Source organism: Mixophyes fleayi, chromosome 3, assembly GCF_038048845.1.
Source record: "Mixophyes fleayi isolate aMixFle1 chromosome 3, aMixFle1.hap1, whole genome shotgun sequence".
Taxonomy (NCBI): domain Eukaryota; kingdom Metazoa; phylum Chordata; class Amphibia; order Anura; family Limnodynastidae; genus Mixophyes; species Mixophyes fleayi.
Window position 1 is genome coordinate 121,458,727 of NC_134404.1, and position 24,537 is coordinate 121,483,263.

General features: G+C 39.7%; 1 protein-coding gene across 1 annotated transcript in view; it reads left to right on the plus strand.

The window, feature by feature from the left end:
• Window positions 1-24,537, plus strand: part of LOC142143179 (putative cation-transporting ATPase 13A4) — a 121,166-nt gene that overhangs the window by 92,103 nt on the left and 4,526 nt on the right. The window contains exons 23-31 of the mRNA XM_075200888.1: window positions 204-367; window positions 988-1,125; window positions 2,406-2,485; window positions 5,262-5,304; window positions 6,368-6,477; window positions 8,317-8,413; window positions 9,411-9,483; window positions 11,970-12,138; window positions 13,014-13,192. Of these exons, the coding sequence (XP_075056989.1) occupies window positions 204-367; window positions 988-1,125; window positions 2,406-2,485; window positions 5,262-5,304; window positions 6,368-6,477; window positions 8,317-8,413; window positions 9,411-9,483; window positions 11,970-12,138; window positions 13,014-13,192 (1,053 nt within the window). The remainder of the gene's footprint in view (window positions 1-203; window positions 368-987; window positions 1,126-2,405; window positions 2,486-5,261; window positions 5,305-6,367; window positions 6,478-8,316; window positions 8,414-9,410; window positions 9,484-11,969; window positions 12,139-13,013; window positions 13,193-24,537) is intronic.

The following is a 24,537-nucleotide window of genomic DNA, read 5'->3' on the forward strand; positions in this document are numbered from 1 at the left end:
CTTACTGTTTTTGCACTTTGTAAGCTATACTTAAACAGACACAACTTTATGAATACTGTTTATTAATAATAAGTAAAATATGTGTATATATTTTCTTTTTATCATTTGACCTGTTATTAGTATATTGAGAAATTCAAATTAATTTGGTTAAATGTAACAATATGGACTTTTATGTAAATTAATATATTCTATTATTTTACAAGGAGATAACATTCAAACAGCTTGTACTGTGGGACAGAGCTCCGGCATGATACCTGATGCGTCCTGTTTACTATTGCTGGAAGCCTGTGAGCCTGAAGGAGACACCCCAGCATCATATACTTGCCGGTCAGTGGAAAGGAACAGGGACAAGTCACACCAACAAAATGTAGGTTTCTAATAAAGATGAGCAAAATCTTATTAGATTTTTAGCTGCGTTGGACCTAAAAAAGCAAGAAAATTAACTTCTTTACATTAATTTAAATGATATATATGTTTTATAAATAGTTACAAATTGATTTAAAAAACAAACAATTGGCCTGATACATCAAATAATTTAGTGAACCAAACATCAGAAGATTCATTCATCTTTTATTACCAAGTGGTCTATGTTTCAAGGCAAATATGGAGGAAAGATCAGCGCATTCCCCTTTTCCACCATAATGTCCTCTTTGTGCAGTCGTCCATCAAGGAGCATGGCGAATAAGTGGTCAGGGTGGAGCAAGGGGTGCATGAAGGTTAATGATATTAATTATTAACATGTGGGCTGTTGCACCTCTCCCTCCATCTCCCTGTAATAAAGAGAGCACTGGGCTCTATTATATTTTAACATAGAGCCCTAAGTCTTTAGAAGTCACTGCCTTGACACTAATGCTAGCATTTGCTCTTCACGAGTATTATCGGTGTAACTATTACTCACTTTTAATTGAAGATGCTATCATTCATATTCTCTAAAATATCAAGAATATAATATTAAATGAAATAACCTACTTATTGTATATTTTGCAGAACACAATAAAAGATGTCATGTCCACAACCTCTGACAATATTTGTGGGTTTGCTGCAAGTGCAGGGAAATATCATTATGCAATCAGTGGAAAATCTTATGAAACTATCAAGCAACACTTCCCTAGCTTGGTACCTGATGTAAGTATTTAATCTTGAGAAATCTTTCATTGATAAATAAGCTTATGCAAACAAACAGTTCACGATACCTGAAGAACCCTATTTGACATTTTTCCTCCTTGAGGTACTTATAACAACCAAGGTATCCCACTTTCTAGTTAAGTCAAAACTGTTCAAATCATAAATGAAATTCACTAAAGAATGATTACAGTAATTAGTACTTAATAATCCTCCAGTATTATAACTATAATTGGGTAGTACAATTTGCCGCGTTACTGCCAAAAGTAATGTGGCCTGCTCACTATTACCGTTAGTACGGTAATTTTTAACAATGATTTTTGCTCAAGACTCATGGAGCCTCGAGCAGAAATCCGAGTTGAAATTATCGTAGTATCTCTGATACTTGGAATGTCTTTATATCTCTGACAGGTAACAATGTTAAAATGTCTAACTTATGGAATTAGAGGTATAGCGTTCTTTTCTTAATGCAGCAATAATGGTGTCACAGTGTTTTGTTTGTTAATACTTATCTCTTTTTTCCTCTGGATGAAGATGAAGATCTCAATCACTGTTGGGTCATGGACTACCTCCAAGCCTTATCTTGCTAGCTGTCCCTCTTGGCTCACTCACAATTTGCTAATAATGGGAGTCTCCCTCTCTGCACATAGGCTGACTGTGCTGTGTAATTTCCCTCAGGCCTAGTTTGATAGCTGATTTTCTTCACGGATCCGGTTATAAGTCTATTCTATGCAAACCTCCACCCAGCATCTCTTTTGATATCTCTGATGTCTCTCTCTTTGTTTGCACCCTCTGTCTTTCCCACCTCTCTTCTTTCCCTGCTGCTGTCACACATACCTTAGGCTCCCAGTCTCCCTTCCTGTCAGCTTTCTTCTTCCTTCCTGCCTCTCCTATCAGCTCAAATTCACTGGCAGCGATGACCTCTGCTTCACCCTGCACTTCCATAGCAACATGAACTCCTAGCTGTTCAGAATAAGACATCCTGGTCACACATAGGTAAATTATTAAATTCCTAGTGATGTCCCATCGTAGCGGTGCATGATGACACTTGGAAGGATGTTAGGGTAGTAACATATCGCTGCTTTTTTGCTCGCACCTCATAGAGGTGTGAGCAAAAATGTTTTATTTACTGTGATACCCAGAAGTGCACAGATGCACATCATGCAAGGCTCTAACGGCTGTTAGCATTGAAATGAATTACCCACATGGAGCTGTAAGCCATATAATAATTCAATATAGGTGAATATATTTTTAATTAGATGTATCTGGACTTTATTTTGCAGCTCCTTCTTAATGGAACTATTTTTGGCAGAATGACCCCAAAACATAAAACAAGCATTATTGAAGATTTGCAAACAATTGAGTAAGTGTTTGATATTTTTCTTAACACTAGCTGCACCTATAGTTTGCTGAACATATTACCATTATACTGTCAACAAATCAGAATAATGCATTATGACAATTTACTTATTAGTAATACATGCATTGTGTTGGCTCATTTGAGGATCCTGATTATTTTTGCTGTTCACTGATATATGCACATATTGGCTAGTTCACCTCATCATGTGAGCAACCAAATAGTTCGGGAGCCACAGTGTGGATCGTTGAGGCTAACTTACCTTCCCAGAAGATCTCCAAGTATTCTGAGATAGTAGGCAACTATGACACATAAAGACAGACACACATATGTACCTCAATATAAATAAAGGAAATATCCTATATAAGGAATAGCTCTAGATCTGATTCTCACTTTTATATTCTGTGTGCAGGACAATTTCACTAGTCACTTGAGAAAACACTGGGGGAGAAGAATAATGACTACTATGCTGGTGATATTCTTGTATTACTGATCTTTATATTGCTAAATTTGACATATGTTTGTCTGAGAGGAAAAACTAGAGGAAAATAATTCATAACTGTCAATAACGTAATTACATCAACTGTCCCCTGTCACAATCTGCCTCTGTCTGCTTTGCAGCATCTTCCTATCGGATGCTGATTGCCTTCTGCAGCTCCTGTTTGCTTAGAACTGTGTTAGTCTTGCCGCGGTTGTGTTCCTGGATGCAGTACCTCCATGCCGCCAGAGGTGCTGCTCTTGTACTATCACTATTACTAGAGGTGTATGTTATGTTTAATTAAATAAATCCAAAATGCTTACAATCAATGTTATTTGTTAGCATAGGTAAATCAGAGCCCATGGACACCATTAATTAATGTTATATTTAATCTGAATTAATAGTAATTATGTAAAATGTTAGAACTGACATACCGCAAGGACATGTCTACAAGACAGAAATAAAATGGGATTAAAAGGAAAATACTAGGAAATACACCAAAGGATGCAATGAGAAATGAGGTGTCTGGGTTTTTTTTTTTTTTAATAAGGCAGATGTTTTCCCATTTCCACCCAAAATGTAAAAGTTTTTGGTCCCAGTTAGAACCTTTCTTTCCCTCGTGCTGGAGACTGGGAAGGGACCACAATAGAACCTTCTTCCTTTACAATATGCTTGATTTTTGTGAATTGAAAACGTTGAAGTGGTAAGAGCAAGTCAAAAGCTAGACCTGCTGTTCTTGACAAGGCTTGGAGCATTACTTTATGAGCAAACATCATAAAGGTGGCAGAAAATACAAAGGGATGGGAATACTAGCTGCATTTATACATGAGAGGTAGATTTAATTTTTGCTTGTTTAGTATCCATATATTAATGGATTTTATTTCCAATATGTTGTTTGTTTCCAGGAAGGCTTCTGTTTACAATTAAACTACTTTGTTCATGGACGGTTTAATATAAGTCACAGAAATATGTGGGTTTGATATACCTAGATAAATCAAGATTGTTTTTTTAAAGAATGTGGCAGATTGACACAGTTTTCAGATCATAGGGTGGTCTGATTTATGGACTGTCTGATGGCAGGTAGATGATGTTATAACCAGCGACAAGAAACCGAATACAAAGCCTCCGACGCTGAACACATGCACTCTAGAAGCTATTGGAGAGAAATCACCTCTGCAGTAGTAGAAAAGAGCTTGTGTGCTATTCAATTATCCAAAAGAAACAAAAATATACAAAATACTACTGTGCTGAGATATCAATCTAACCAATCTACACAATTATGAATTCATGGAATAATTAAAAATAATATTTACTACCAAAAAATTATAATAATGACCAACATAACATTCATAACAATAGCAAAAATACAATTTATAGAATCACGATAATAGAATAAAATAATGCACTCAGTGGTACTAGATGTTGATATACAATTGTCAGTAACTTTCTTTTACAATCAGTGCACTGATCAAATTGTATTGAGTGTATTTATGGAAATTCTTCAAATATTGATATGCCTTGTTGTTCCATAAATATATTAATATAGATGCAATACAAAATTAATTGTTCATATGAAGCCGCATAAACCAAAATTTCAAAATATACTCCACATGCAATATACTCCACACAGTGATTTCAACACGGATGAGCAGTCACTTGAGTTATCACAGCATCATACTCATAAAATAGAGACTGAACTACTTCTAGATTGTATTAAAACTCCTTCGTATTAATAATATCTTAAAATACGTAGTTAGATGCACTTATCTGTCGTATCTTTTCAGATTCTCATAGTCGTTTCTTAATAGTATTGTGCTGGGTATGTTTTATTAACTGCAGCTGACAAGCTTCATTCGTTATATCCACCTGGATAGTGGCATTCAGCTTGTAGTATACCATTGCTTATATGAAGTAAGAACTCTTCAAATAAATATCTTTGTTCCTGTTATGTCCTAATGTGTTTCATCGATGACTTCATTAGAGGAAAGGTATAAAGAAATAAAGTATTAGTTAATAATTAATAAACTTATATAATAGGTGTTGCCTCTGCTATCCAGTTTGTACCCCAACAATGGAAGGGGTCTGGGACACTCTGTGGAGCCCCATTTGGGCTTTCAGAAGAGCAGAGCAGGAGCCTAAAGAGTGATGGAGAAGCATCACCAGGTCACCCAACCCTCCCCCCCCCAAATTTTACTATTTAATAATAATGGATAATTTCTAATTTTATTTTACTGCACATGAGCATGTTTGCATATTTGTTAGTAGATCATCTCAAATGTTCTAACATGCATTTATTTATTTTAGTTACTATGTTGGTATGTGTGGAGATGGAGCAAATGATTGTGGGGTAAGTGTTTTCATTTTAAAAAAAATGTGAGGCTTATGTAATTTGTAAACACACATGACACAAAATGATTAAATCACCATAATTCAGTGTTCCTCACATGATCAGTAAGGATCACACAACTGCACTTATTTTCAGGATCTCAATAAATTAGCACCCTGGGTAAATTAAAATAGGTGATGTTGAAGTTGGTCAGGTTTCTAATCTTTAATAGACATGTTAGCTAGTGTTTACACATTATAATGCTTCCGAAAACAGGCTTAAAATTACTATTTTAAATTATAAAATTTGGTGAAAGGATCTAGAAACATAAAATGGTTTACAGTTGATTTTACCTAGCTATCCTTGTAATTTCACTGGATTGACACTAATATACACAAAGTAAGTCCTACAAGTATTTAATCTGACCTTCTGTAAATCATAACCAGTTAAACACAACTGTAAAAACTGTTAGTACTGCAGTTATAGTTAAAAATTGTAACATCATTCAAAAGACTTGTCTGTACTGCTTTTGATACTTTCAATTATTTTATTGAACTTAATCCTGCTCAATACCCTTTCTATAACCTTAGTCATGATCGCCTAGTGGTCCTCACCTCCGAATCGAATGTATTATACTTCAGAATTGGGATCTCTGTGATCGAAGTTGAGATATCAGCATTTATCACCCAGATTGTGGTAGCTGATAGTGTCCTGGGGGTATATTAACTATACTGCGGGTTTGAAACAGTGGAGATGTTGCCTATATTAACCAATAATATTCTAGCTGTCATTTATTTAGTACATTCTACAAAATGACAGCTAGAATCTGATTGGTTGCTATATGCAGCATCTCAGCTTTTTCAAATCCGCAGTTTAGTAAATATATCCCCTGGAGTGTATATAATTCTGTTATTTTAGGACAGATAAGTAATTGGGCAGACTGGATAGTTCTTTTTGTTTTCATCTATATTTGTATTGTTTTTCTTTACATTTGCTTATTGAGTATATTAAACATTATAATGTAATAATATACTTTACAGTGCCATTAAAAAGTTGGCCAATTGAGTGAAACAATATTTTTTAGGCACTGAAAATGGCTCATGCAGGAATTTCTTTATCCACTTTGGAAGCTTCAGTGGCTTCTCCTTTTATATCCAAAATCCCCAACATAGAATGTGTGCCAAAACTACTGAAGTAAGTTCCTTATTATATATTGTATTACATTACCATTTACCTCAAGTCACACCCAGGCTACTTCACTAAATACCAAAACCTATAAACTGGTGCGATATTGTTCATTTTCATTACTAGGTACAATTGTACACAATAAAGACATCAGGTCAAGAACTTTGAGAGCTTATAATAGATGGCAAGTGACTGACCAGAAATTGGTTTATTTATGTAGACTATTTTCAGCTTTGTTTAACATGTGTAGGGAATTTAATGACCTTAAGCCACAAGTAAATGCTGACTTTAGAGGTTTATAAAAGAAGTTTGTATTAAGGTCAACAATTATCTCCTCAATATGACATTTTTCTCCAGGGTTGGCCTCACAAAGAAGTAAATGTTTAGTCTCATGAGAAAACAACAAACTTACATTTGATTATGATTGATTTAATGTGTAAGCCTAAGGAACTATAGAATATAATCATGAGAAGTCATATGACTCTCATGTGATGTAATGAGTTTCTATGTACAAAGGGACCTAGGGTCTGAACTGATGGAACAAAGCAGTATTGTGAGCCACAAAGTAATGTGTAAGTAGTAGTTCCAGTGTTTGTCCAGTACTGCTGTGGCAGTGTGGAGCAGCACTCATTCTTATCGAATCTGACAAAGCAGAAGCAGTAAGAAAAACAGAAGCGGCAGTAAGATAAAGTTCAGGCACAACACAGGTCAGTGTGATACCAGTCATGTAAATAGAAAAGTGACAGTCTATAAATTAGTTATTTAGAGTAATGAGGTGCAGATTCAGGAGAGCAAATAGGATAATCGGGATCATAGGTTAAGGTATGGTCTAGGCAGCAAACAGGTTAGTCGGGTTCATGAGCAAGGGTGAAATTCAGAATAGCACAGAAAAGGAGCACGGAAATGCTTGCTTGTGAACGCTATAACCATCAAGGTCTGAATGAAACAGATGGGTAATTAAAGCAGCGGCCATCAATGAGCATCATATTGGACCAGACCCCAGATGACATAAAAAAACATTTGACTGCAATCACTACAAGAAATCACAGCAGACTGCTCCAATAAAAGACACCAAAACCACTGCTTAGGAAAGCGGTTACCTGCTGTTCCTGACAGGTTGCCTAAGAAATTAAAGCTAAACTTGAATATGGTGTGGTCATTAAAGGAAGAAAACCCTTTGGTCGGTGTATTCATTGAAGCAAATTTGTTGAAACTTCTCAAATATATTGCATACAAATGTATAACCTAAACTGTTGAACAACTCTCCATATTAAAATTAATTAAACCCCACCATACAAGAAATAGGAGAGCCCCACCTGTTTCTCGAAGTCCTGGATCCTGATCATCTCAATCTAATGATACAGCAGCTCTTAGCTCAGCACTGCAATTCATACAGTCCTGGATGGATTTAGAGCTATAGCACCTTGAACCTGTAGTATGATTCGGGTCTGGGAGTCATCTCACAGGATGGTCCCTGGGATCCTCTTTATGTTCTATATGGGCGGGCTGTTATACGTCACAATTGGGAATCACATCAAGAGGAGGCTTTTGGTGGACATTTTTAATATGTGTATGGCCTGGTGGGTATATACTGGGTATATAGTGGATGGATGGTGATAAATAATTTCCTTTAGGGTTTGTGGTATCATTATTATCAGTGTTTCTATTATTTCTAAACAGAATGAAAATTCCTTAGTCTCTGTGCGAATGTTATGTATGAGAATCTTAATTGCTTTGAACTAAAATTGCATGTTAATAATTGTAACTTTATGTACACTTCAATTAATTTCAATTCACTGACTGCACAGTTGATGTTCATTAATATATTTTATGTTCACTTGCACACAGGGAAGGAAGAAATGCATTTGTTACTTCTATATGTTTGTTCAAATACCTGATTATGTTTGCCCTTATTGAAGTCATTTGCATGATGCTTCTATTTTGGGTAAGAATGTACAAACTTGTTTTTCGGTAATTGAGTTAACTGGGTCTGTATTTCCTTCTAGCTTATTTCTCGATTATAATCTAAGATTACATAAACATACCTGACTATGAGGATTACCTTATACAAGCAGTTCGATTTGTTTCCAATGGAAATATGTGTGTTATAAGGCAAAAAAAACTGGTATTAGAGGTCACCCAGGAGTTCTGTGACTAAAACTAAAAGCAGAAGGCTGCAGTAAGGATGTGTTTTTTTATTCACTGACAGTTCTGCATTCCACCACAGGACACGTAAATGAGCTATGTGCCAAAAGTGATGTCACTGCTCTCTAATTTATAAGTTCTATTTTACGGAAGTCATATTTAAATTACTTACTGTAAATATAAGGAATGGTAACCTCTTTTATGCTTTTTATGACATACAAATAGGATCAGAAAAATGTTCACCTTCAGAATTGATCAGAATATTATGATCTTTTTTTACAACGGACATAACCCTTTTTCCAAACATTTACTTTTATTTCAGTGCTGTGATACACAGAGTTTTTAAACTTACAAGTCACTGTAATAATGTACCAAAGTGCTTCTCACGCATTGGAGAGGGGTACTAGTAACTGAAATCTAGACACAAACAAATATCCCACAGTTTGGTTCACTGACACACTTACTATATTGTGTCAATAGTTTCTTGATGAAACAATATGCAAATATTTTTTGTTTCAATTGGAAAAGCATCTTTAGGGTAAACAATTGGGATATTCAATTTGTTGTTACATTTTTTCCAGTTTTTAGTAATTTCTCTTTCAATATAATCTCCTATCAGTAAATTTCTTACAATTTGGATTGAAAGTTAATTTGGGATTACAAAAAGTTTGACACATTTGGCACTGTGTAATTTAGGATTAAATATGATATTATTGGAACTGTGTAATGTGTTCCATGTGACACATTTAGGCAATGAAAACTGGTATAATTCCTTCTATCATTTTCTTTCTTTTCAGAAACAAACATTGCTTGGAAATTACCATTATCTAATGCAGGACATTGCTATTACTGTCACAGTTTTGCTAACGAGTGAGTTTTCCCTAACAAAAGCTTTTCTTGACAGATGTTGGTGATGGTATAAAAGTGTCTGTTTTATTAGGGTAAATATATGAAGTCGCCGGAAATCTGCATCTTTGCAGGGAATACTTAAAGTGGTGATGGCTTGTAAAGGCAAACTTGCATTTACAAGTCATCGCCGCTTTAAATTTTCCCTGCAAAGTCGCTGATTTCCGGCGACTTGCAGAAATCGCTCTATCATACATTTACCTCCAAGAATGTTTTTTGAGGATATCTTGCATTTTGGTGCAAGTCTTACAAGGTAATATAAATTTAAGAAATAGTTTCTTCTTTTCTATGAGAGAAGCATTTATACTGCACTGACATTTATATTTCCACCCTCTGCCCCATGCCAGTAGTTAGTTTGCGCATGTGCAGTAAAGCCCCTCTGAGCTACTGTTTCTGTTTTCTTTTGCAAAAACAACGTATCAATCTCCAAATGAAGCCCATAGATTATATCTTTGAATGATTTCTGGGATCATCAGCATCCTCAGCTTATTGCCCCCCATTTTGAAAATGTAATCGCTTGCCAGTCACTGCTTAATGTTGTTTTTAGTTCTATATTCTCCAACTGTCCCAATTTGGGGGGTCCCAAAGGGGCATGTCTTACCAATTTTGGGGTGCGTGGTGGCAGGTGACATGGGGTATGGTTTTTTTGGATTTTGGAAGAGACTTTAGGTGGATTGGAAATGCAGCCAATTTTATGTTGAGAGGTATGTTCAGATTGCCCAGCAGTCACCTTTATCCAAGAACTGTCTCAGTGGTGGAGGAAATAGAGTCAGCCTCTTCTTTTACAGTTTTCTAAATAACATCACTTAGAATTCATTAAATAATTTACTTACATCTGAAGGCTTACTGGTAAATAATGGCTCTGATTTTGATCCCTCTTTAAATATCGGTGCTATTAACAATAGTCATGTGGTACGGACCCTGATACGAGGTCCAAAATATAAAAAATAGTGATATATCTATTATTGAACATTTCTTTAGAACACATTTGTGTATTCCAGATGAATTATCAACCTTAATCTTGTTTAGAGATAAAGACACTTTCCTCTAAAAAAAAAACCAACAATATTTAATAATGTGCATTTAAACTCTACAATACAATTCCTGGCCCTTATTCCTCTGTGAACACTGTTGGCAATGATGTAGCTTTTTCTCCTCCAACCAATCCCCCATGTCTATTTTTTAATGACCAACTACTAGTTTTAGGTTTCATGTGTTCAACTCAAATAGTGTAGTAGTCCAAGTGTATAAATAAGGTATAGATAAATTGCATGTACACTCCCATAAAACAATTCTCAATATTTACCTAGATATATTGCACAAGAAACTTAGCAGAAAGCTTTACAAAGAGACACACAGTAGCTTGGGTGTATCCTTTCCATAAATCTGCTGACTTTTTACAATTGATTAGAGTGTCATCCTTGCCACCGCAGGTGAGAACAATCTATTTTCTGGAGTATCTACCTGTTTCACAGGTGTATTTTTAAAGGTACTTCAAACTTTTAATAATATACATAGATGGAGGAGAGATTTCTGATAATATATAACAACAGGAACTACAGATAGATAGATAGATAGATAGATACATACATACATACATACATACCATACATTATTGTACATGCAATTTGCCTATAACTTAGTTATACACTTTTAGGGCACCTTATCTCTCTTTTATTGAATCTTAAAGACCTCCCTTCTACTTTTACTGATGTTATTGTTGCTGATGTGTGCCAAGACCGCTTGGCCTCCATAGTCCTTCCCAACTGCCTATCAACTCCATTCACAATATGTGAATTTTATCATGATCCAGTGTAATTGTGATATCTTCATTGTATATAGCAGAAATGCTAAAACAATTCAGTAAAATATAAAGATTAATCAGTAAATTAATAGTAAAATAAAGTTTAATCATATAGTTAAATATAGAATTTTGCCTATACTGTGTGTATGTTAATTGTTGTTATGCAATTGACTTTTCATTAATTCAGTAACTGTATCTAATGGCCTTTATGGTGGTTCATAAGGACTAGTGAAATCTGGTAATCAGCGACATACATTAGGTGCTATATACATTGACCTAATATGTTAACTAGGTGTAGAATGCTCAACACAAATGGAAGTCTTTTAGCATCGGCTCTGATTTTAGTGATCTAGGAAACAATTTTCCAATGTTTATAGCACTTTCCTGCCTAATCTCCAATTTATGGAGGAGCTGCAACAGTGGGTAACTTGTCTGTGTACCTCAATGTCTGTCTTTGTTAAGAGCAGCTGCAGAGGAGAGAGAATGCAATGTCATGACTAATACTAGTCCTTAATAAATGCTTCCTTGTGGTCCATTTTTATCCACTACATATAAATGGTGGGAAATGAAACCTGTTAGAGCAAATTTTTTGTGCATGACAAGTACACATTTTTCTAAAATGTATTGTTTCTGGGTTGTTCCACAGTAAGTTTAACTGGCCCTGCTTCAAAACTGGCCCCTTACCGACCAGCAATGACTCTTTTCTCCCCTCCCTTACTGCTGTCAATGGTCCTGCACTTTACATTTACCATCATTATACAGACCAGTTCATTCATACTGGTACAGCAACAACCATGGTACAATGAAAGTGACTTCTTCAGATGAGCATTCTAGAAATCTTATGCTGAACAATTTTCAGCAATGGTTGGTATATGATTAATGTGATTGCTAGTATACTGATATAGAGGGTTAAGTATTGCTCATCATCTTCCTAAGAGGTCAGATAAACCAGCACCATTCACATGTTATTATATTTTGAATTATAACAGTATTTGTGTCTGTTGTTTAGAAATCAGGCCTGGAGTAATGTAACTGAAGGCTACAGTCACAATCTATATCTTGGACTGTCACTAAAGAGTATTATCAGAAATACTCTGTGAAATCCCCTTTTACCCTTCTTAGTTAAATCATGTATATTCATATTTCAAATCATATTTCAAGTTAATTTTCAAATCATTAGGAACTAAGGACATCAATAAGGCATAAGGGACCTAATGCCCAGGGGAGGGCTGGCAGATTTTAGCCTAGGGGGCAAGTCTCAGCCTATTAGGAACATATTAAAGGGTTAAAAAAAATACAGGTGGCCCAGTGACCCAGCCAAGGTAGTCCACTATGGGTCCAGCCCAGGGGGCAATTGCCCTCCTGTCCCCAGCCCAGCCTGCACTTGCTCATGTCCCATTCCTAATGAACTGATTTGCTGATTATTGGTTTGGCCCATAAAATAGCTGATTGTGGAGGCAAATGACACATTAGATAATTTTTTTAAATTTCCTCATTTTGCTTTTCATAGTTTTTCATCTCCTGTGAACAGGGAAACACCAATCTTTCTGATCCTGACACCCATTATCTGCTCTGCCATAGGCATATGACCACTGTTTTCATGTTAAATCCAGAGAAGGATCAAATATGTATGTATTTTTGGTCAGTATATTGTCAAGCAAATAATACATTGTTTTGTATATTCCCTGTGATTCAGTGCATGTGAACTTCAAAATGAAAGTTATGTCAACCAAACAGCAACAATGGTACACAATCAATCACAAAACTTCCTGACCACCACACTATGGCCTGTGACTGGAATAAACCTGATCATTGTTGAATTTGTGTTTGCTATAGGAAGTTCTTTCAGAAAGCCAATATATACTAACTGTGAGTGTCTACCCTATCCCCCTTACTTATCATATAAGATGACAAGTTCGGTAATGTTATTTTATTGTTATGATTTTTTTTGGACAGTCCAAATTCCCCATGAACATGTTATGGTTCTGTTCAAAACCCATTCCTTGATTATAGCCATGGAGCCAGACGCATGATATAAATGTTTAAACTGTTTATTGCAGTAAAGGTATAGTCCAGGGAAGGCAAATAAACAGTAAATAGTTCAAGCTGAATGAAACAACAGGTTTCCAGATCTTGGCAAACAGGTAAATAATAATGAAGTGCAGCAAAAAACTTAACTGAAACCAGGAACAGAGACACATGCAGGGAAACCAGGAACAGAGACACATGCAGGGAAACCAGGAACAGAGACACATGAGCAGGCTAGGAACTTCAATGACCAGCAAAGGATACAGGAAAACACAGGCATATATAGGCCACAGACAGGTGTGGATGATTAACAAGCAGTGCTGGTTAACCCCTGATAGGAAAGGCCAAACAACAGCACCTCTGGAGGATCACAGGCACTGCAGGGTAATATGCACACAGGAAAACAAGGCAAATAATAACACAGGGTAAAATGCACACAAAGCTACAAGGCAGATCATAACATTATCCCCCCTTACAGGAGCGGATTCCAGACTCTTTCAGGTTTTTCTCTTCTTCTGCTTTCTCTTCTTGTGGGATTTTCTAGGAGACATAATTGAGTCCTTCTCCAACGGAGTGCAGACAAAGCCCAATTCTTCGAAAGCACAAGAAGAATTGTCAAGTTCATCCACCAAGTCTCTAGAAGTCTCAATTTCAGACTCAGAGTCTGGTCCCATTCTAGAGTCGGAACAGGACCTTTTATTTTTTGACAAACTGGTGCTATGCCCATGAAGCCGGCGACCAAGGTTTGTTGTGATTGGTATAGTTGAGAAAGGGGTTTTTCCTGTTTGTTCTTTTTAGTTTTTAAAGATATAGGTTGACAAACAGAAGCCACGGACATCGATGATTTGTGAATAAGCATAGGAGCTGAGACACAGGCCGGAATGGAAGCAGAAGGACTAGTACCAGGAAAATCGACTGTTGATGGAGAGTACTTCTTGCACACAGCGTTAAGAAAGTCCATGGTATTATGGATAATGGGGTTATCGGAATTTAGAAGGGAGAAGGCCCAGGTCTGTGACTCCCCTCTAAAACTCATAATTATAGAACCCACTTGGTTAAATTGGTTGGTAAAGTAATCTGGAGAATCTTGAAACTGTTTCATGGAAAGCTGAAGAACTGAAATAAACTGTTTGATGTCTCCATCAAAGAAGACTTTAGGAGGATCTGATGACTTGGAAGAGGCATCTGGGCATTCTGGCTCACTATTAATATCTGGGGAGTCCTCAACTTGAGCAGCAGTCTCTGGAGAATCCCTCACTGGGACGGCAGAGCAGGAGTCCCCCACTGGGACGGCAGAGCAGGAGTCCCTGACTGGGACGGCAAGCTGGGCACATTGGATGGATTGCCCAGACTGAGCACACCACTCGGACTGGACAGCACTATGGTGAGCCGCAGAGCAGACAGCACTGTGAGGAGCCGCAGAGCAGACGGCACTGTGAGGAGCCGCAGAGCAGACAGCACTGTGAGGAGCTGCAGAGCAGACAGCTCCAAGTGGCAACTCTGGCTGAACTGCATGGACTGGCAACTCAGGCTGAACCGCTTGGACTGGCAACTTGGGCTGAACCGCATGGGACAGGGCCCTCTCTGGAGCAGACTGGAGGGACAGGGCCCTCTCTGGAGCAGACTGGAGGGACAGGGCCCTCTCTGGAGCAGACTGTAAGGGCAGCGCCCCCTCTGGAGCAGACTGTAGGGGCAGCGCCCCCTCTGGAGCAGACTGTAACTCAGGAACAACAACAGCATCTTGTGACTCGGAACTGAAGGCAGCGGCTGAAGACTCGGAACCGGGCAGCACAGTGGCATTTGGCTCAGGACCGGACACAGTGGCAGCAGGCTCCAAGCTGGAGGCAGATGATGGGACCTCAGAGCTGGAGGCAGATGATGGGACCTCAGAGCTGGAGGCAGATGATGGGACCTCAGAGCTGGAGGCAGATGATGGGACCTCAGAGCTGGAGGCAGATGCTGGCACCTCAGAGCTGGAGGCAGAGGCTGGCACCTCGGGACAGGAGGCAGAGGTTGGCACCTCGGGACAGGAGACAGAGGCTGACACCCTGGGACAGGAGACGGAGGCTGGCACCGCCGGAACAGGAGACAGAGGCTGGTGCCTCGGGACAGGTGGCTGGAGCTGGTGCCTTGGGACAGGTGACTGGAGCTGGCGCCTCTGGACAGGGGGCTGGAGCTGGTGCCTCGGGACAGGGGGCTGGAGCTGGCGCCTCGGGACAGGGGGCTGGTGCTGGGGTTGGCAGATTGGGTCTCATCCCAGGGAGCAGAACAGGTGAAGTGTAAACAAATCCAGAGTGCGGAGAAGTAGCAACAGAAGATGGTTTGGTAGGCTGTCGTGGTCTGCAGAGAAACAGACTTGTAAGAAGTGTATATTACTTGCACAGTAGAGACACAGTTTGTTGGTTATTCTGCGCCGTCGCTCCGCTTCGGTCAGGTGGGGGCGTGGACCACCTGTGAACCGGGCATTAGTTACACTGTAGTTGTTAGTTAAATGCAAATTTGTCATAGTACTATTAAGAGGTGCTGGCAGTACAGTTTCAGCAGCAGACAGAGTTGGCTTAAGCAAATAAATAGTATTAGATTTCAGAGAAACAGATTCTGATAGTCTCCTGAGTGGGTCCAAAGGTATAGCAGAAAATTGAGCAAGCTGAGAGCGTAACAGAATTATGTCCATTTCTAAACACTGTAGCAGAGGCTGTTCAGCCATTTGTAGAGCAGACATGTTTGCAGGGAGAAAACAAATGAAATCAATTGCAATGAGAGTTCCAGGAGAAATCTGAAGCAGGGTTTTTCCACATGACTCCAAGGCTTTCTTTTTGGCTGGTCATTCTGTTATGGTTCTGTTCAAAACCCATTCCTTGATTATAGCTACGGAGCCAGACGCATGATATAAACGTTTAAACTGTTTATTGCAGTAAAGGTATAGTCCAGGGAAGGCAAATAAACAGTAAATAGTTCAAGCTGAATGAAACAACGGATTTCCAGATCTTGGCAAACAGGTAAATAATAATGAAGTGCAGCAAATAACTTAACTGAAACCAGGAACAGAGCCACATGAGTAGGCTAGGAACTTCAATGACCAGCAAAGGATACAGGAAAACGCAGGCATATATAGGCCACAGACAGGTGTGGATGATTAACAAGCCGTGCTGGTTAACTTAGCAGATCCAAGTACTGAGCCGAGCTGGCTCTGTACTTTCGCGCGCCCTCCGAATTGAAAACAATGCAAAATGTCATTGTTACGTCATCGGATCTCGCGAGTTTTGGATTTTATAAGTACTGCCCTCCACGGCGATCCAGCGCCATTTCACAGTGGGATACAGAAGTGGCAGCACAGTTCTTGGCAGTCTACAGTTCTTGGCAGTCTCTACAGCAGTTGGGCAGTGTCATAGGTAGAAAAGAATGAAGAGGGGTAGCAGTGTTCTTCAGAGTTTCCAGTGACATTCAGGAGAGCTCCATTGCTCGATCGCTAATTGTCATTCCTGAAATACAAATAATAAGACTGACAGTCTTGGTATGAATCTGCAGTCACATTGTACTGTGCTATATAGATAACACACAAAGAGGAGAGCTTCATTGCTAATTGTCTCTGCTGAAATACAAATAAAAGGACTGGCAGTCTTGGTGTAAACCTGCAGCCACATTGTTCAGTGTTATATAGGTAACACACAAAGAGGAGAGCTTCATTGCTCCATTGCTAATTTTCATTGCTGAAATTGAAATACTAGGGCTGGCAGGCTTGGTCTTCTGAATTTGCAGTCAAATTGAATAATGTAATATGGGTTAAACACAAAGAAGAAAGCTCCATTGCTCCATTGCTAATTGTCTGTCAGGATTTGAACCCAGGGCTTCTGTCTCCGTGGACTGCTGCTCTGCAGACTGAGCTATTCTGGCTGCTGGATAGTTCCTTGTCTTTATTCAATGTTCTAGATCAGTTCCAGTGATCTCCTGATCTTCCAGCATGCCTTAGCTCCACCCCTTGACTTCCTATAAAAGCCTGGCCAGTTCCTGTCTCCAGTGCCTGATTATTGTGCTCTGTGCCTGTGATCTAGCTCCTGCTCCTGTTGCTGTTCCTGTCTACCTGCATTTACTTAACGTGTACCGACCTCGGCTTGCCCTCCACTACGCTTCTGCCTCAACCTTTGGACCGCTACGCCTCTCTGTGTACCGAACCCGTTTGACCTTTCTTCCATCTTATCTCCTGTTAGCTAGCCTTCCTCCCTGCCACTGGGCTCCTATCCAGTCTCCGGACCGTGACATTGTCTTTGCTGAAATAAAAATACTAGGGCTGGCAGGCTTGGTCTTCTAAATTTGCACTCAAATTGTACGGTGTTATATAGGTTACACACAAAGAGGAGAACTCAATTGCTCCATTGCTAATTGTCATTGCTGAAATATAAATAAAAGTGCTGGCAGTCTTGGTCTAAATCTGCAGTTACATTTTACTGTACCATAGCTCACTCAGAAACATGAGAGATGGAAAGATTCAGTGCTGAAACATAAATTGTAATAATAGGGCTGTCAGTGTTCTTAAAAGTCTCCAGTGACATTCTACTGTGCCATAGCTCATACAAAAACAGGAGGGGTGGCATTGTTCTTGTCACTCTCCAGTCTCAGTCATGATGATTATAATCCCTCTACCTCATGTGCTAAAGTCTATGTTCAAGTGCATAGTGTTTTAAAGTCAGGGAAACAAAAATGTAAATAAAAAGCTTGTACCTTTGTAAATAAAAAACACCTCTCTAATAAAGGTGGAAGTTTACTGTAAAAAAAAAAAATTGCCAACATGTCAGTATGCCCAAAATATTACCAAGCATACCAACTTCAGCTATCTCCCTTTTCTCAGCTTCATCTCAGCACCTGCAATATACAATGTCATCATATTCACCCTCATCAGTGTGTACATCATCCTCAAACAATACTAATTCATCCCTGCTGGAATCCACCATCACAGAAGTTTATGCACTTTGATGTAATTGCAGGTAAAGGCCTTCCTCATGGAATTTGTAGTTCATTTTACGGAAGAGCTGTCACGATTTTTGGCCAGTTCTTTTAGACCAGACCAAATGTCAAAATGTTGTGCTGACTCATCTACATCACCACTTTTTTTCCTAGCAGCAATATCCAGAGAAATTGAAGGAGGTGACATCATTGTGTCATGTACCACTTGAACTGTCAGCTTACTGACCATCAGCTCATTACATCTCTTGAGATCTGAGTCAGTTGGAAAGAAAGAGAAAACATAACTCTTAAACCTAGGATCAAGCACAGTTGCCAAAATGTAATGATCCAATTTCAAGGTGTTGATAACTCTTGGATCCTGGCGAACCGAATTATGTACTTAATCTACAAGACCAACATAATTAGCGGAATTGCTATGTTTTATTTCCTCCTTCAATGTCTCTTACTTCTTTTCAAAAAGTCTAATTAAGGGAATCACTAGACTCAAGCTAACAGTGTATGCACTCTCTTCACAGTTGACTACTTTGAGTGGTTTCAGCACCTTGCACAACACGGAAAGTATTCTCCACTGCGCTCGAGTAAAGTACATTCACCCTCAATTCTATTCTTCTTTCAGCTACTGCATTCTCCTACATGCTGTTGCAGAATCCCGAAAATGACACTAAATAGTTTGGGACACAGACAGCATCTCCTGTATGTCATTGTCATTTTTTAAAAAGTTTTGTACCACCAAGTTAATTGTGTGAGTAAACAGGAAATGTGATGGAATTCCGCCCACTGTAATTCTCTAACAATATTAGTGGCGTTATCAGAAATCACATATCCTCAGGAGAGTCCAAGCAGGATAAGTCATGCAATGACATCCCTTATTTTTTCAAACAGGTTGTCACTGGTATTACCTCTGACCTGCGCCTTGTCTCGTCTCTGATAACCACCTCTCACTCCCGCCTTCAAGACTACTCTCATGCTGCTCCCCACTTATGGAATTCCCTACCACGCTCAATCAGACTTTCCCACAGCCTTCAAATCTTTAGATGCTCTTTGAAAACCAATCTCTTTTTTAGAGGTGACCTTATCCTCAATAACACTATTACACTAATGCACCCTCACAACTATCCCAATCTCCCACTCTGAGGCACACTAGCTCCTCTTGTTTCAGCTGTGCCCTCTTTCCTTTAGAATGTTAGCTCTCTAATGAGCAGGGTCCTCCATACCCTTTGTTTTCATGTCTCCATTCATTTTGTCTGCCTTGTCTGTTCTTGTTTTTTACGTATGTCTTGTTTTATGTATGTCCTTGTCTTCCCTACTGTACAGCGCTGTGTGGAGCACTGTGTTACCTCACAAATCTACGATAATAATAATAACAATAATAATGATAATAATAATATGCCTCTTCGTGAAGCAGATGATACACAGAGTAGCCTGCTTCTGAAAAATGCAACGTTCTTGGGTACATGCTGCTGCTGTCCCTGCTGGTGAAGGCGAATCACCAACCCAATGGGCTGTCACAATCATATAAAATTTATTTTGCCCAGTTCCGCTTGTCAACATATTTGTGGTTAAGTGTACAGTGGATAGAATGGCATTTTGTAGCCCAATAATTATATTTCTACGAACCTTCTGGTAAAGGTGAGGAATAGCTTTTCTAGTAAAATGGTATTGTCTTGGTTTGGTATTCTGGACTCTGGATCCGTTCAATAGATGTTATAGGAACGGATTTTTGGAGTCTAATAGTATTGTAATACACTGGCAAGTGGTGGATGCAGGATAAATGTACAATCAGCGGTTTAATGATGACTGGATTAATAACAGGAAAGTCTTGATATATATACACTAGGAACGTAGTACAAGGTGAGCAGCGCCACTGGCAATATCATAGGAAATGAGAACAATTAGAGTGTAATTCAATGGGGCATAGAATGAACAGCCCAGCAATAAGGTGGAGAAGATAAGGCAGCAGGTAAATGGTATCACAATAGGGCAGCGCACATCAGAGGAGAGAGTAACAGTCTAGGCAGCATTATAATCACAAGAGATACGGCAGCAATGAGGTACCATACAATGCCTTAATATACTTTAGTTGATACAGGAACAGTTCAGCCAGAGAAGAAAACAACAAGCAGCTTGATGATACCACCTGTAGTGCCACTGAGCCACAGAGGCAGATGTGGAGTAGATGAAGCTTAAACAGGACAGCTCAGAGAGATGACTTGAGAAAGTGGGACAGCAGCTTGACGGAGTCAGGTGTAGTTTAAGAAGTCCAGACCTTGGATCAGCGACACAGCGGAGGCAGGTGCAGATTGATCGGTATAGCCCGTGGAGTAGCACACAGCGGAGACAGGTGCAGCTTGAGCGGTATAGCCCGTTGAGTAGCACACAGCGGAGACAGGTGCAGCTTGAGCGTTATAGCCCGTGGAGTAGCAACACAGCAGCGGAAGGTGCAGCTTGAGCTGTATAGCCACTGGAGTACCATACAGCGGAGACAGTTGCAGCTTGAGCGGTATAATCCGTGTAGTAGCAACACAGCAGAGTCAGGTGCAGCTTGAGCGGTATAGGCTGTGTAGTAGCACACAGCCGACACAGGTGCAGCTTGAGCGGTATAGCCCGTGGAGTAGCATACAGCGGAGACAGTTGCAGCTTGAGCGGTATAGCCCATGGAGTAGCACACAGCGGAGACAGTTGCAGTTTGAGCGGTATAGCCCGTAAAGTAGCAACACAGCAGAGGCAGATGCAGCTTGAGCGGTATAGCCCGTGGAGTAGCACACAGCAGAGACAGGTGCAGCTTGAGCGGTATAGCCCGTGGAGTAGCACACAGCGGAGACAGGTGCAGCTTGAGCGGTATAGACCGTGGAGTAGCACACAGCGGAGACAGTTGCAGCTTGAGCGGTATAGCCCATAGAGTAGCACACAGCAGAAACAGGTGCAGCTTTAGCAGTATAGCCCGTGGAGTAGCATACAGCGGAGACAGTTGCAGCTTGAGCGGTATAGCCTGTGTAGCAGCATACAGTGGAGACAGTTGCAGCTTGAGCGGTATAGCCCGTGGAGTAGCAACACAGCAGAGGCAGGTGCAGCTTGAGCGTTATAGTCCGTGGAGTAGCACACAGTGGAAACAGGTGCAGCTTGAGCGGTATAGCCCGTGGAGTAGCACACAGCGGAGACAGGTGCAGCTTGAGCAGTATAGCCCGTGGAGTAGCACACAGCGGAGACAGTTGCAGCTTGAGCGGTATAGCCCATAGAGTAGCACACAGCAGAGACAGGTGCAGCTTGAGCGGTATAGCCCCTGGAGTAGCATACAGCAGAGACAGTTGCAGCTTGAGCGGTATAGACCGTGGAGTAGCATACAGTGGAGACAGTTGCAGCTTGATCGGTATAGCCCGTAGAGTAGCAACACAGCAGAGGCACTGACAATCCAGATGAGAGCTCATAGAATAGGTAGGAACCTAACCAGACAGTTAACTTGATCAACAGGCCCAGAGGAAAGGGAGGAAGTGTCTTTTCAAGTCTGGAGCCAAAAACACAAATGAATAGGAATCTTATTAGAAGTAGACAGGTAATCAGTCTGCACATGCGCAGATCAGAACTTAGGGATTTGAGGTCTGCTAATGAGACGCAGGTGAATGTCTCAGCCTTTGTCCATGGAAGCCGAATGAGCAGCCTGTGACAGGTATCATGATGATATTTGGTAATAGGGAAAGAAGACCTCAAGTAGCTGTCTAAAACCAGCCAGCTAAAACCAGTCCATCAATAGTGGATATTAGACGCAGATCTAATACTAGCATAGTCGCCATGGCGTCTGTGATCCGCTTTGCGACTGGGTGACAGCTTTTATACTTGCTTTCTCTTGCAAAGGATTGTTTAACAGTCAATTGTTGTAAACTGCTAGTAGTCTTCTTCTTGGTCTGCTTCTGGGTTGAAGATCCACCCACAGCAGCAGCAGCAGCAGTGGGCCTAATGCTCAAGGATTCTTCTGAGGAGTCCTGGATGGGGAGAAGTCATCTCACCTTAGAAACTTGGATGCAGGACTAACTCTGATCATTTGTGAGGATGTTGATGATGAAGGTGTTGGGGTGTAGATTTCAGGTGCTGGGATCTAGCTGAGAGAAGCTGATGCTGGACTACTTGTTTTTAGCATAAGTTTCTGGTTTTCACCAAAGCTTGCCATGAAGTAACTTCAAATGGCGTAACATGGATGAGGTTTCTAGATGGTTAAGGTCCCTTCCTTTACTGACTGTGGCTTTGCAATGCTACAAATGGCTAGGCAACTGTTGTCAGGATTTGTGTAAAAATAATTCCACACAAAAGAGGTGGATTTTTTGGTCTTATGCCCAGGCATGACAATGGCCTTCTTATCACTTGAAAGAACTGCTGCAGTCTTTGTTTGAAAGTGTATGAAAATAATATTGTGACCTGTGAGGTGGTCAAAATTGACTGCAAATGACTTTAAATCAGTGTTATTGAGGTTAATAATAATGTAGGGGGGAGAAAAAAAAAAGCAAAATTATGTGATTTTAGCACAAAAAAAAGGGATTTCATAAAAAAAATAAGGATTCAAACCAAAATCAAAACACGTAAGGGCAGTTTTGCTAAAACCAAAACCAAAACACGAAGTTAATCCAGATCCAAAACCAAAACCAGAACATGGGGGTCAGTGAACATCTCTAACTTATACCTGTCCTGTTGCTGATGCAAGTGATACAACTAAAAATCTTGTACCTAAGAGATGCCCTGAACTTGAATCTGTCAAATGTGTAATGGTTTTGTGATTTGGGGAATGCGCCGGTGTGCAGTCGCGTGACCAGGTGGGCGTTTCTGTGCATTGACACTGTGGAAATCGAATAATTGGATGGAGTCGTTTTGATTAATGACCATCAATTTAATTTTTTCTTTATGTGAAAATATGTGAATAGCACGCTACGAAGTGGAATGGCGTATTTAGCAATAACACTTCTGTATACACATACACTCACACATTTATCTGTAAATAGTTCACCTTAATAAAGTTCCAATATTCAGTCATTTATAATTGAATGTAATAGATTTAATAGTTTAATATAATAATGTTAAAACCCCTTTGTTGATATATAAAGTTTGGGATTTAGAAAACATATCATGTTTAGTGTCATTCTAATCCACTTTTTCCCATAAGACATCCGCTACCATCGGCTAAGCGGTCGCATCTTGTGTATGCAAGTTAAGGATGATAGAGGAATAATGATCAGAATGATATTGAGTGTGTAATGCAAATAGACCAGTTTAAACTAGTTTTTCGGCGGCAGGAGAGCCTTGTTTGAACCGACCTACAACCTGCATTATACTGGACTGTCCTGAATTCTGAACCTATGGAAACATGTCAAGACATCACTACTATTTTTTTATGTATCACAAACTGTATATAAGATGACTTTGTGTCCACTATATAGTCTACTTGACCACAGACTTCAGGATTGAATGACTTTATGCTGGATCCAGGGCACTTGCGTATGTATCGGCTGTTCTTATTCTATTGAATTGTTAAATATTGCATCTTGCTATTAAATCACTTTGTGCGTTGGAACCACACCAATTTGCAGCAGACAATTTTCATTGATAGCGATTAGACGAACATAACAACACCATCGCCCGTCTCATCGGAGGGGGCTCTGCCAACAGCACAGCGTGAAAGCACCAGAGGATAGAGAGGTCAGGCATTCCAACGCAGAAGCTTATTGAAGTCCTCGGTTTCAAGTACACTTGGTTTCAGCTGTATCATTTGTACCAGCTACAGGGCAGGTGTAAATGTTGACTGATAGTGATGACTGTTAAGAGTTATTCATTTATTTTATAAAATACATTTTTGTATGTGTTATATAGTACATATGGCAAGTAATGTTTAGACAGAGCATATTTGCATTCATAATTAAATGGAAACACATCATGAGATATGCTTGGATTTGAATACGTTTGTAACTATGTTCCGTGCTCTTTTTTAAAACACAACTTCAGACTTTTTTCAGACTTGAATCAGGTCCAAGGTGTGTGGCTAGAATGTCACAGCCCAACCCCACAATGATGCCACCCACCCTAATCCACACTAGGTAAGAAGTTGGGTGGGGAGGTATAGGTTTAGTCACCCACAACCCACATATCGGCTTTGGGTGTGTAACTCATGTCAGTGTCACTATTAAGTCATTTTAGTCTCTTAACAGCCAGATTTTGGGTCTGGTATTCTAACCATAAACCATGTT